Below are 13,499 nucleotides of genomic sequence, written 5' to 3' on the forward strand. Positions count from 1 at the left end.
AGAGCTCAGGCGGGGGTTCTTATTGGGGGGAAATGAAAGGCAAAGGGAGGAGAGGAAAGGGAAAAACCAGGCTCTGGGGGCCAGAGTAGCAGAAGAGAGTAGAGAGAGGGAGGAAGGGAGAAAGAGAGAGGTGTGCGGTGGGCAGGGCCCTTTTAAAGGGGAAGGTAGTGAATGTCCACAGCTCTTAGTGGCTACAGCTGAGGACGCATCCTGTCAGGACCCGAAGGTCAGGCCAGAACAGGTGCCTGAATACTAACTAACACACCCTTTCTTTTGCCCTGCCCCCGGCCCTTAATCAAACAGGCTTACAGAGCACCATTTTACATGTAGGTGCTGTTTATTTTTTTTTGTCCATGATATAAAACAGCACAAACTGCAGCATTATCGCATAAAACAAGTGTCCACCTGTGAACTGGAATGCTGCCTTCACTGTGTTAAGCTCCCAACCAAACACCTTTTGGGACGCTTGAGGAGTTTCTGATCTGTTTCGGTGCTGAATTTGTTTAGTGTGTTATTAGTCCTACACGGTTCTGATTAACCCACTTCACAGAAGATTCTGTCAGCTGATATGTCTGCCTGGAGGAGCCTTCCTAAATTCTTTTATTGTAACTCTCAGGTGCTTATTATTCGCCTTGAACTTTGCACTAGTTTTATCTGGACATCTCCTAAACTTCCCTAGGATTCAGTTCTTTCAATATGAAGTATACTAATGTTGGCTTTCCAAGATCTGTTTTGCCAGATGAAGACTCTCCCCGACTCCGGTTTGCTGGCAGGTTTTTATGCTTGTTTGTCTTTTGAATGAGAATGTTTGCTTTTCTTTTCCTTCAGGGGAATCAGGAATATAAAGCAATGGCCATTTTAGGGGCTCAAAACCCCACTTCAACTCATCTCAAGCTGCCCACTGAGCCAACTGCTAAGTGACTGCAAGCTGCCAGAAGGTCACTGAACCTGTGAGGGTCCAGCCAGGAGTCAGAAAAATAAAAAATAAAAACCAACTAGTCAAACAAACAAACTCACTCCGCCTGTGATTGAACAGGGACCTCCTAAAAATAACCAGCGGAAGGCTGTTGAGTATTGAAGGAGCTGTAATGGTTAATACTGGCTGCCAACCGGACAGGATCTAGAGGCACTTAGGAGACAGACTTCTGGGTGTGTCTGTATGAGCATTTCTAGATCAGGCTGGGGTGGAAAGATGCACTCCTCATGTGGGAGCACCATTCTTTTGGCTGGGGTTAAAGATTAAAGAAAAAGGGGGAGCAAGCTGAGCACCAGCATTCTTCTCTCCCTGCTTCCTGACTGCTCTGCTGCCTCAGCTTCCTGGCAGTGATGGATGAAGCACGGTACCTTCAAACCGTGCGCCAGAGCTGCTTCCCTGCAGCAGTGGACTGAGTACCTTCAAATCGTGCACAAGAACAAACCCTTCCTTCTTTGGCTGCTTCTTGCCTGGTATTTTGTCATCAAAAAAAGCAAATAACCAACCAACTGACCAAACCACAACAAAGCAAACCCCTAACCCAGGGGTGTGGAAAAAACAAGAGCAGAGGCAGGTACTCTCCCTCGAGAATATAAGGAAGATGAAAAAGAGGAAACTATAGGAAACCTGCAGCTGCTGGGGATGATTTGGGACCTACAATTCCTAGGGCGAGGAGTTAGGTTAGGAGAACCGAGCACCACAATGCTCTGTAGGAAGAGGAGGCCACAAGCAAGGAAACAATGACTTAGGAAAATAACAGCCATCTGTCAAGTGGAGTTTTGGCAAATGTCTTATTTTTTTTGTGGCACTGGCAAGGGCATAGTGCCCAGGTATTGAGTCAAACACCAGGCTGGATGTCCTTGTGGAGCTATTTTTAGATAGGATTAACATTTATATTAGTAGACCGTGAGTAAGACCCATGAGCTCAGATGAAGGCCAAAAGAACAAAGACAGGGCTTCTCCACAGAAAGGGGAATTCTGTCCTTCCCTACATATCCCAAGGAGCCTCCATGACTGTGGGAACTGAACCCTGCTAGATTTATACAGTAAGACAATGGTACCTATTTCCGAACTTCAGTTTTTATTGCCCAGTTTTAGTGTGATAGGCATTTGTGGATTTCTCTGACGAGAGCACTCTTTGTGGCCTTGTGGATCGCCTTAGAGACTCAATATCATGAACGGCTACCATAGGGTCATTTTTATTCAGCATAAAATAACCCTGACCTGGGCAGGACTGATCTGAGTTGTAGCTTAAAGGATATGTTTACGTCCATACTGAATTTTTCATACACACTGAATAAGGAGAACCCTGAGCAAAAATTAAAACAATAAAGAGTAAAAAGAATATTAAAAAGTTGGCTTCCAGTTTATGATCCTTCCCTGACTGATCTCCTGAGTGCTGGGATTATAATACGCTATTCATGGATATTTACTTCATATCATTGCTGCTGCTCCTGCATGGACAAGGCCCAAACCCAGGACAACAAAAGGGTCAGGGGACGGAAAGAAAGTGTTGCTTCCTAAAGGTTCTTACTGTCCCTTACAGTTACAATGACAGATTAAATTGAAGGGGCTCACACCCAACAAGTGTACCCTCATTTTCTAGGACGTTTAATCTTTCCTTGATAATTCCTTTTAGCACTGTTCTTCACCACTAGATGTAAGAGGTGAACTAAATTTAAGATCCAGATATTGAGTGACTTCCACGATTCACCCGCAAGGCCAGCTGAGCAAGGGCTGCGAGGATGTACTGTCTGACTCAGCCCTTCTCTCGCCAGTCTTCCCTGCGCTGCTTCCACAGGACTTGACTCTGGAGGAGTCAGCAGGAGAATCCCAGTCACACAGGTGTGAGCCCAGACAAAGGAGAGAGAGGCAAGGAGGAGACGGCAGGATGGCCACTGCACAGGGTAAGCGTGGATGATGACAATTTCCTTCATCCTTCAATTTCTCCCTTTCGAAAATAGGGACAGTTCATGACGGTTGTTGGGAAGATGTTGTACAATAACACCCACGAACCAAGAGCACACTGTCCGGGACACAGCAAATCCTAATCCAAGTGTACAGGTACGCTTTCTTTTTATTATTAATTACTGCTTCGGAGTAAGATTAGAGCCATGGCAGTCAAGGGAAGAGGAAAATATGAACTGGGATTTAGCTATTGTATGTACAGGGAACATGGTAGGAGCTGCAGTTCCAATCAATCAGAATCTGGAACATGGACAAGGCTGGAAGGGACTGCCTTGACAAGTGAGCATCACACATCCAAGAAAGGAAGTGGCCAGCGCAGTGGAGAAGTGACGAAGAGGCAGCTGTCCGTGAGAAGGAATGGCAGACACAACAAGCTTCAGTTCACAACAGGACAGAGGATTATCCAGCAATTATTGAACACTGCTAGCTCTGATTTATAATTCAAGCAGTTTAAAACACTTTAGACTAAATGCCTAGGAGGTTAAAAAATATATGTAAGTTGTACCCTTAAGTAACTTATTAAAATTTCAAATTTTAGGGCCTCTGGTTTAGATAATTATAATAATTATTAGAAAACATCCTTTAATTCGCTATTGTCACAGCTGTCACTCATCATTAGCTTAAAACAGGCTCACTGAATAGCGATGTCATCTTGCCACTGAGATTTTGCTACCTATTTGCCCCAAAATATATGATGTAGCAAATTAATTCATATGAATTTTCACTTTTATCATTCCAACCAACAGTATGTCAAAACTGAAGATCTAGGGCTGGAAAGATGGCTCCGTGGATCAGGCACTTGCAGCGCAACCATGAGAACCTGCATTTGACTCCGAAGCAAAAGCTGGGTGCAGCTGCAGCACGTGCCCATGACCTCAGTGTTCCTGCAGCAAGATGGCTGGAGACGTGAGACATGCAGGAGCACATGGGGCAGCCAGCCTGGCATCCACAGCAGTAAGAGAGCTTGCCTCAGACAAGGTGGGAGGGAGGTGAGGACTGACGCTAGGGTTGTCTTCTCACAACAAGCATGCCACGGCAGCGTGCGGTACACATACACACACATACATGCATGCACACGCGCGCACACAAACACACACACACACAGAGAAGGGAGGAAGACTAGGACTGAGATATTTTTTAAATGAAGATTTAATCACTAATTTTGAACCCTTCAGAAAGTGCCCACAACATCTTCTGCCATCATGGAATCCACAGACTTACTCTCCCTTTTAGCAGAAACATCTTTTCATTTTCCTTAAGAAGGAAAGGAACTGCGACCTAGAGACACCTTTGTCCTGATGATGTCCGCACTGTTTTCCCATGATCCCTGGCTGCACACAAGGGCCACGAGGGCTGCCATGTGTCACTTTGCTCATCACACTATTTGCTTTGCAGTGACCAAACAGGGCAATTGCTCACTGAAATCCAACAAAGGAACATGTTACCCAAATTCTTGTTCAAACAAGCTCCCTTGCTAGACACAGGGCACACAACTTTCTTTCTGTCAGGACTGTGTCTGCCTTGCTTCTCTGTCTCCTACAGAAAGGTAGGCAGCGTCAGGGCTCTGTCTGAGAATGGGAACCATCGCTTTGATTTATTTTATAGGCAGAAGAAAGAGGGGGAAAGTGGGACCTTCAGCAACACCTAGAATTTTGAACATTGGTTTTTCATTTAAATACTACATTAAGAAGTATCATTTTTAGGCATAAACTAGGCTAGATGACTTTAAAAGGATAAATGGCTTAGGAATCTAACAACCAGAATACTCAGTTTTTGGTTAAAGCAACAGACTGAAAACAGAGCGCAGTCTAATTGTAAGCTGGACTGCACATACCCCATTAACAATAGTAACATTATAAAACTGGTATTACGAATTTCCTGTTAATATTATTTTTCTGTATTACTGTCAATGAGACAAGCTTATAGCAATATGAAGAAAACACAGACTGTTAACTAGCACTTCAGTTTCTTTCCTTGACTATTCATTTCCCCAAAGGTTTGGCATTTTCTAAAATCAACCACCATTGCTGCCAGTACAAACTCAAAGCTGAAAACTTTCTCTTCTGCACAAAAAGAACATTCTGGCCATCGGTAGCACGAAATGGCAGCTATTTCCTCAGTGTGGAGAGGCTGGTCTTGGTGCAGCCTGAGCCAGTGTGGGAGCCTGCTTCCATCCTTTCCTGTGTATTACAGTGAGGTCATTCCTCTCGAGTGAACCCCTTAGGAACTCACCAAGACATGACTATGTAGTGTCACATCTGCGACAAGAGTCAGCTGTTAGAAAAGCCACTCAGCTAAAACGTGTAACACAACCCACTGTTCCTGCTTCAAGAAGGTTTTGGATTTCATCAGCATGTACAGGCTCTTTCGTCTAGGGCTTCCCATGGTAACAAATGTGTCCTCTTCCTGAGGGAAAGGCACAGTTCCCAGGATGGCTTTCTCTGGAGCAATCAGCACTTACTACCCATTCCCTGGAGCCAGGCCAACACAGAAGCGGCTGTCCTCTGTGTTCGGTATTGCCGGCTGTCTTCTCGCTGAGCTGCATGGAGTGCAAGTCAGGTATGCAGCTTGTTGGGAGTGCAGAGTCAAATGTGTCAGGCACGCCACCCCAAAGGTGGGCCTTTGACTGCTGGAGTGGGGAAAGGAAGCTAGCAGTGTGGCCGTCCTCTCATCTCACACCACAGGGAAACACCTCATGTCAGGAGACCCCGGCGTCCTGTTAAAGCACAGGCCGGTGCCACCTTTCTAAAAGCCCGTGAGAAGGGGATTATTGTTGCTCTGACTGAAACAGCTGTGTGGTCGCTGGACTCAAGATTTGTAAGAAGGGGCTACCTCTGCTGCTGAATTCTAAATAGTTAAAATTGGTAAAATCTTAAAGGGCAGGTAACACAGCACATGGTCTTTGCAATCACACCCAAGGAAGAAAATCCTGTAACATAAGACAATTCCTCTATTTTCTAGAGTTTCTAATGGTGTGTGTGGCGGGGTAGAAGTACACGAAAGTTTCATGCTGTAGACTTAAAGAGATACAAATTCAGCTCAGTGAAGACAGAAGGACAGCTATTTCGATAGTGAAAGAGAAAATGCCTATGGTCTTCTCTTTAGCCATGGCTTACCAGTTAAACCCAACATACGACATGCTAAATTGCTTGCCTAATATTCTTAGTCCATAAAGATATTTGGACTAAGATATCAAGGCCAAAGATAAAATTTAAGCAGGATTATCAAAACTAGCTCATCCATCTTTAAACCCCAACTGTGATGGCGGCCTTACCCACTGCAGCCGATGACTTTGTTGTAGAGATACGACGGCAGGCCTTTCAGGTGGGTGTTGTTATCCACATACACGTACTGCAGCTCTCGAGAGCGACCTAAATCTGCAGCAGAGACAACAGGGCTATAATTCCTTTAGGAGGGCACCGTTATAACATGAAATACAAAATGTAACGTATAACATCATGAATAACGCCAAGTTTCTACTTTGGAAGAAAGAAAGGGAATGTTTAATTCTGGGTGTATATTTACGGCAGTTGTAATGTTGGCTTTGTGTCAGAAAACACGGTGTGGAGAACTTACTTAATCTAGACTTTGATTTTTAAACTGGAGGATGAAATGATCAGGAGCAGGATATCTGATCCTCTCTCAGATAAGACTTCTCTGACATTTTAGACAATTCCAACTGTCTCTTATAGGGACCTCATTTCCCCTTCTTTATCTTTAGAAAATGTTATACAAACTAAGATGATAGGTCATGCTAACCAAACTGACTTTGCACCCCAAAACTGGATTTTACTTTTATGTGTATGTGTGTGTTCCGGAGTTCATGTCTCTGTACTACAGTGACTGCAGAGGCCAGAAAAGGGCGCTGGAGACACTAGAACTGGAGTTGTGACGTTTGTGGGTCACCATGTGGGTGCTGAGAGTGAACCTGCATCCTCTGAATGAGCAGCCAATGCTTTTAACCACGGAGCCATCTCTGGCCTTCTCCTTTGTGTTTCTGTAGGCCAGAGACTGATGTTGGCTGTCTTCGGGGCCTCTCACTGAGGTGGCACTCACCAGCTTGGCTACACTGGCTGGCCAGTGTGCTCCAGAGATCCTCTAGACTCTGCCCCCGTGCCCAGCACCCAGACTGTAACTCGCCTACACTACCAAGCCTTCCTCTTATGTGAGTACTGGGAATCTGAACTCAGTTCCTTAGGTTTATACAGCAAACATTTTACCTACTAAGTCATTGCCTCAGCCCCTCCTTCCACCCTTTGATAAAGAACCTTTGCTTGGGTGAACTTTAGTCAAGTTCTTGAACTTTCTGTTACTTCCCTCCCTCTGTGTACTTCCTTGCAAAATCCAATTTTAACGAAGAGCCCTGCTAAGTCAACTTAGCAAGAACTCTCCCTCCATGTCTGATCACCTTCCCTTATCATTCGGCTGGACTCTATTCTTGGGTTTAGCATGAAATACTTTAGATTTAAATGTTTATGTTTAGCTAGTAATTTATTTTTCTATTTCTGAAAATTCTTTACTTACCTTTCCACCAGGAAGAAAAAAGAAAGATTTCTAAGATAGCTTAGTGAGTAAAAGTGCTTGCTGCCAAGTCTGAGGACCCGAGTGCCATCCTCGGGACCCACACAGTGGAAGGCGAGAGCCAAGCCTGCCAGCTGCTCTCTGACCTCCACACGTGTGCCATGACACATGCACACAGAACACTGCACACGAATAATAAGAAGAAATCTCGAAGATCATCAAGAGGAAAAAAAAATCACCAAGTACTCAGAATCCAGACTTTCTAACTGCCGCTCACTCAAGCTCCAAACATGTAAAACCCACAATGAGAAAAGGCAAGTGGCTGTGATGTCAGCACCTGTGCTAATGGTCAACACCGCCTGGTCCTTGAGCTTCAGCGTTATCAGGGACAAAACTCGTATGAAAAGAATCTGAAGTGTAAATGACTATGCAGCAAACTTTTAAAGTATTAGGATACGTACGTACCAAAATATTGAAAACTGCTCTCTTAGTGAACCGAAACTTTACACTTACCAAAACAGGTGAGAAAAATATCAACTGACCAATACCATATTCCATTAACACCAGAGGAGGCTTCAGAGATCCACTAAAATACCCATTCCTCACAATTCCTCTGACAAAGGTTATAAATACAAACAGAAATTTGCTCCGTTTATATATTGTAAATAGGCTGCTCGTGGTGGCGCACGCCTTTAATCCCAGCACTGGGGCGGCAGAGGCAGATGGACCTCTATGAGTTCAAGGCCAACCTGGTGTATATAGCAAGTTCCAGGCCAGTCAATATGAGGTAGTGAGAACCTGTCTCAAAAACAAAACAAAATGAAACAAAATCAAAACCATAAATGGCCTCTAGTCTCAGATTTGCCTTTCAGAGCCCCTCAGAGGGTGTGAGGTGGGGGTCGGGGAAATTCAAGGAAAGCAAAGTGAAGATTCTTGGCTTGGACTAGAGCAGTGGAGAGGCATGGCGCACACTAATAATTCGAAAAGTAGAGACAGGAGTCAGCCAGCCTGATTTTGAATCTTCATTCTTCTACTTACTAGATATGTGGGCTTAGGATCTCATCTGTATAATAGAGAAAATAAAACTGTCTGCTAAGTTTGGTAAGAATGACTAGGTTTATAAATGATCAAGCAGGACTCTTGGCACAGAGCTTTCTCTAGTATATGACAGTTATTATTCTCATTATTATTAGTAAGTGACACACTGAAAAGTGTGGCAAATTAAGAGAGAACTTTCTTTGGCATGCAGCAGGGGCACTAACCCTTTCCTACACTTTAATTGCATAGAAAGAACAGGAGGCGGCAGCTCCGGAGGGGATGATTCACCCTTCAAGCCAAGGACACAGATGGGACGTGGCAGAGGAAGCACCCCTCTGTTCCCATACACCACAGGAGCTCCTGTGCACACTAAATGAGGTGACACGCAGAGATCACACCACCAAGTGAAATGCACACTGACACTTGCTGCTTTTTACGCAGTTTAGCCTTCTCTCCTCTCCTTGTTTTATGGGGGAAAGACTACTAGTTAATGGTTTAAAAATAGTATTTGCTTTACATTTTATCTTAGGGAGAATCTGGCTAGCACTTCCGGAGCACTTTGTAATTTATAGTATATGCCCCGAACAGTGGGTACAATCTTGTGCCATAGCTGAATCAAAACTAGTATCAACTGTCTTAAAATCTATTACATATTAATGCTTCTTAATATTTCCAAGTAGCACAATTGGGGAGGGGGATGGGAGAGAGAGAGGAAGGAAGAGAAAGAGGAGGGAGGGAGGGAGGGAGGGAGGGAGGGAGGGAGGGAGGGTGTTTGGAGTCAGAACTGAGCTTGCATCCCGACGCTCTCTACTTGGTCACAGATGTATGATTCAGAGCATCTTCCTTTGCTGGACCATGAGGATGACACTGTAACAGCTCAGATTGCTGAGTCTATGACACTGGTGTTTACGGCGCAAGCCTTGACTGCCTGCACAGTAACGGGTGCTCAGCAGAGCTTGATCACTTTCCTCCCTCTTCTGAGTGCGCAGAGACCAGAAAGGGAGGGCGGAGACTGAAGAGAGCCAGGCGGCTGTTTTAGCTGACACAGCACAGCCTGCTGGTGAGGGTGAGACAACTCCATGTCTGGCAAGGTCCCAGGCTGAGAGGGCTGTGCTCTGGCAACCTTAGAAAAGCGTGCTATCAGCTGGCCAGAATACAGTCCGCTGGTGAGACTCACAGGCACACAGGATCGGCATTTTAAATTAATGAGGCTGAAGCATGAGTATCTGCTACATAGAAGAGCCTTGAGACTGTCCTTGCACTGTTGTATCCAGACTAACCTGTTGTCAAACTCATAGCAATCCTCCTGCTTCAGTCCTTCAATTGCTACAGCCATGAGTCACTACGCCTGGCTTAGTTCTTATATTCTTAAACAAAACAAATATTTTATATATAGTATTTTTATTTAATGATCATTGGTGTTTTGCCTGCATGTTATGTCTGTGTGGGTGTCAGAAGCCCTGAACTGGAATTACAGGTAGGTTTGAGCTGTCATGTGGGCACTGGGAATTGAAGCTGGGTCTCTGGAAGACCAAACAGAGCTCTTAACCACTGAGCCATCTGCCAGGCCTGGTCTCCTACATTCTTAACACAGAAAAAGCTTCACTCAGTAACAGATTTTGGAAGAGACTATTGACCTACTAGTTAACAAGATAACAGTTTATTTTTTTCATTTGACTAACATTATTTACTACTAATAATGCACCAATACCTTATGCTAAATAAACACTGTAAAAGAACATTTCTAAAAACTTCTTATGGTACCCAGGAAGCAAAGGCAGGCAGACCTCTGTGAGTTAGAGGCCAGTCTGGTTTACATAATGAGTTTTAGGACAACCACGGCTATGTAGAGACCTTGTCTCAAAAAAAAAAAAAAAAAAAAACCAACAAAAAAAAAAAAAACAAAAAACCAAACACACACATACAAACCACCACCACCACAACAAAGCCCTGTGAAAAAAAGGCTCAATATGTAAAACTTAGAAAGTATACAGTTAGTTACCTGACTGCCCAGATTTTAAAGCCATTAATAACTTTCCAGTTGGCTTTGTGGGGTGGGGGCATAGGATTGTTTTTGTTTTTTCTCTGTGTAATAGAACTGGCTGTCCTAGAGCTCACTCTGTAGACCAGGCTGGACTCGACTCCCAGGGATCCACCTGCCTCTGCCTCCAAGGTGCTGCACCACCAACACCCGGCTTCAGGTGGCTTTTGAAAAAACTATACCACACCCTCAAGTAGCTCCTTCTTACAGACTCACAGATCAAAGTTTATTGCTTAAAAACTGGCAAAGCTAGAAGTCCTGCACAGAGCCCCGTTCTTTTCATTATTTCAACCTCAAGGCTCTGGCATATGCAGACCACATGGCTGTAGGAACAAAAAGCTCCTATGTGTTCCGGCTACGGCTCTCTTAACCACACAGTATGAGCAAGCACAGAGGGATGCACGCCAGAACAGAGCAGGGCTGTGTTTATTATACCCTACTAGTATAAAAGTCATTTGCTTATCGAAAGAGGAATAATAAGACCTTTTAAACAATAAAGTGGGGCCAAAGAAACCTAAGCATCAAAGCAGCAGATCAAAATTGGCTGCTCGCAATGCTCTGTCAGCGTCAAACCAGCCATCAGAGTTCAGTACGCCAGACAGCCAGGCTAAATTCCACCATTTCCAATGCTATAAAACACAGGGTTTCCCACACAGCGAATTTAGAACAATTTACGGGCTGTTTCAAAATGACTTTCAAATTAAGTTAAAACGCCTATACGAACCCCTAAGTGACAAGGACACTTCAGCCACTTTTCCAAAACAATGAATTCCTTTAGGGGGCTACCTTCACACAGACCCACACACCAGACTCCATTACATCTTTTACACAGCCACAGTCACTCTGGTATATTCAACTTTTACAAGATAAAACTTCAGGGTTAGCAAGATGGCTCAGTGGGTAAAGCACTTGCTAACACCCTGATAATCTGAATTTGATAAACACACACAGAGATTTAATAAAGCCCTTTCACGGTGGATTCTGGTGTAATGAGCTGCTTCCTACTCTGTAGGTCATAAACGGCTACTAAGTAAACTGACTACAGTGGATCTGAACGGTGGAGGCTTCCTCTGGTGCTGGTTTAAATACTCACACTCGAGGCAGAATCTTTGTGTCCATATCAGATCAAGTGACAGAACCCATAAGCACTGAGGTAGGGACTGTGCAAGGTGCTTTGGGGCACAAAAATCAAGACATGACTCCTACCCTTCTTTATAGTCTGATTCTAGAGCAAAAATAGCTCATACTGATTGGATATTTATGATTAATTATAGAGTTGTGTGCTTTTATATGTATCTTACAGAATTCTTACAAGAGTGCTATGAAATGTGTTCCTGTTGCCCCTATTCCTGATAATCAAATAACAGAGGATTAAGCTGCGGCGCTGGAACTACCAGCAGAAGTGCCTGTTTCAGCACGATGGGTGCGGGACGGCACTGCCCAGAGGAAGGGCTCCTGGGGGAAATACATACCCCAGGCATCCAGCTGGGAAGTCAGATCTGGATCTGCAAGGGGCACTGCCAAGGAAGCAACTGATGAGGAAAACATCTCTGCTTCCTTCCAAAGACCAGAAGCCTAGCAGGTAAGTTCTGACTCAGATTTCGGGCAGATGCATCAAGGGTAGGAAAATCTCCTTCAGGGAAGATCCCATGGAGGGACATGTGCTAATCCATCCAGCATGGCAGAGACTTGCGGACTCAGAACAACACTTTGCTCAGTGCTGTGGCCGACAGCCAAAGAGCAGACTGTCTCGGAGACAAGGCATCCCGAACTGGACTCACTTTGAACTTAAGAACTTCAGAACGATGCCTGATGGAATTCCAGGTTCCTGCTTTTAAGTCAACTGACGACATCATCCAGACTCCCTGCCAGCACTGCACATTCTTGTCACCAATCTACAACTCTGTAAATACTAGAACCAAAGTAACCAAAAGCTTTGCTGCCGAGGGTCCGGCTCCAGACTCGCCTGAGATGGGATGTTATGTGGTCCAGGACGCTCAGACACATTATGTGACTGAGGATGGCCTTGAACTCCCAGTTCTCCTGCCTCCACTGCCCAAGAGCAGGCATTACAGACATGTGGCACCCATCTGGCTTTGTTTTGTTTTTAATTGACACTTTCAAGAGAACAGGGCTTGATTTTTTTTTCATCCCAATCTCTTTCCACACCACCAAATCCTACTCAGGCTTAGCAAAAAATACATATTTGTCCATATAAAGCTCGGTTAATCTCAGCGTCCTTTCTCATTACACACTAGCACAGAAAGTCAACATCTGGCCCATGTTTGCAGAAGCCACATTAAATAATCCGTGCTAATTCTCTAAGAAAATTTAAAGCCAGAGCAAAAGATTTGGGAGGACAATGTAGCCCTATGAGGAGACAGCAGAAAGGAACCAGACAAGGAAAATGATTTTTTATTACAAGTACTTACAAAAGGGAGCGCTGGACGTCAATTATCCATTTTCTGTGCTCGCTCTCTCCTCCCTCCCTCCTCTCTCATGGATGCGCATGTGTGTGGAGGTCAGAGGTCACGCTGGGATGTCATTCCTCAGGTGCTAACAGCATGTTTTCTGAGGCAGGGTCTCTACTGGCAAAGAGCTCACCTAGTAGGCTAGGTTGCCTCCCTCTCCCTCGTGCTGGGCTGACAAGTGTGTGAGCACACCTGGTGCCCAGCTGACAAGTGTGTGAGCACACCTGGTGCCCGGCTGACAAGTGTGTGGGCACACCTGGTGCCCGGATGACAAGTGTGTGGGCACACCTGGTGCCCGGATGACAAGTGTGTGGGCACACCTGGTGCCCGGCTGACAAGTGTGTGGGCACACCTGGTGCCCGGATGACAAGTGTGCGGGCACACCTGGTGCCCGGCTGACAAGTGTGCGAACACACCTGGTGCCCGGCTGACAAGTGTGCGAGCATACCTGGTGCCCGGCTGACAAGTGTGTGGGCACACCTGGTGC

At 45.0% G+C, this 13,499-nt stretch overlaps 1 protein-coding gene and 1 long non-coding RNA gene across 6 annotated transcripts in view; both read right to left on the reverse strand.

The window, feature by feature from the left end:
* Positions 1–13,499, reverse strand: part of Lrrc28 (leucine rich repeat containing 28) — a 95,299-nt gene that overhangs the window by 16,884 nt on the left and 64,916 nt on the right. For all 5 annotated transcript variants that reach the window (XM_050149158.1, XM_050149159.1, XM_050149156.1 and 2 more), the window contains one exon: positions 6,216–6,318. In XM_050149158.1, coding sequence (XP_050005115.1) covers positions 6,216–6,318 — 103 coding nt within the window. The remainder of the gene's footprint in view (positions 1–6,215; positions 6,319–13,499) is intronic.
* Positions 13,000–13,499, reverse strand: part of LOC126505920 (uncharacterized) — a 1,725-nt gene continuing 1,225 nt past the window's right edge. The window contains exons 2-3 of the long non-coding RNA XR_007593006.1: positions 13,237–13,300; positions 13,000–13,204 (exon numbers count right to left, since the gene is read on the reverse strand). This is a non-coding gene — a long non-coding RNA (uncharacterized lncRNA). The remainder of the gene's footprint in view (positions 13,205–13,236; positions 13,301–13,499) is intronic.

This window comes from Alexandromys fortis, unplaced genomic scaffold (assembly GCF_014885135.2).
Source record: "Alexandromys fortis isolate MF-2015 unplaced genomic scaffold, M_Fortis_MF-2015_v1.1 scaffold_67, whole genome shotgun sequence".
NCBI lineage: Eukaryota > Metazoa > Chordata > Mammalia > Rodentia > Cricetidae > Alexandromys > Alexandromys fortis.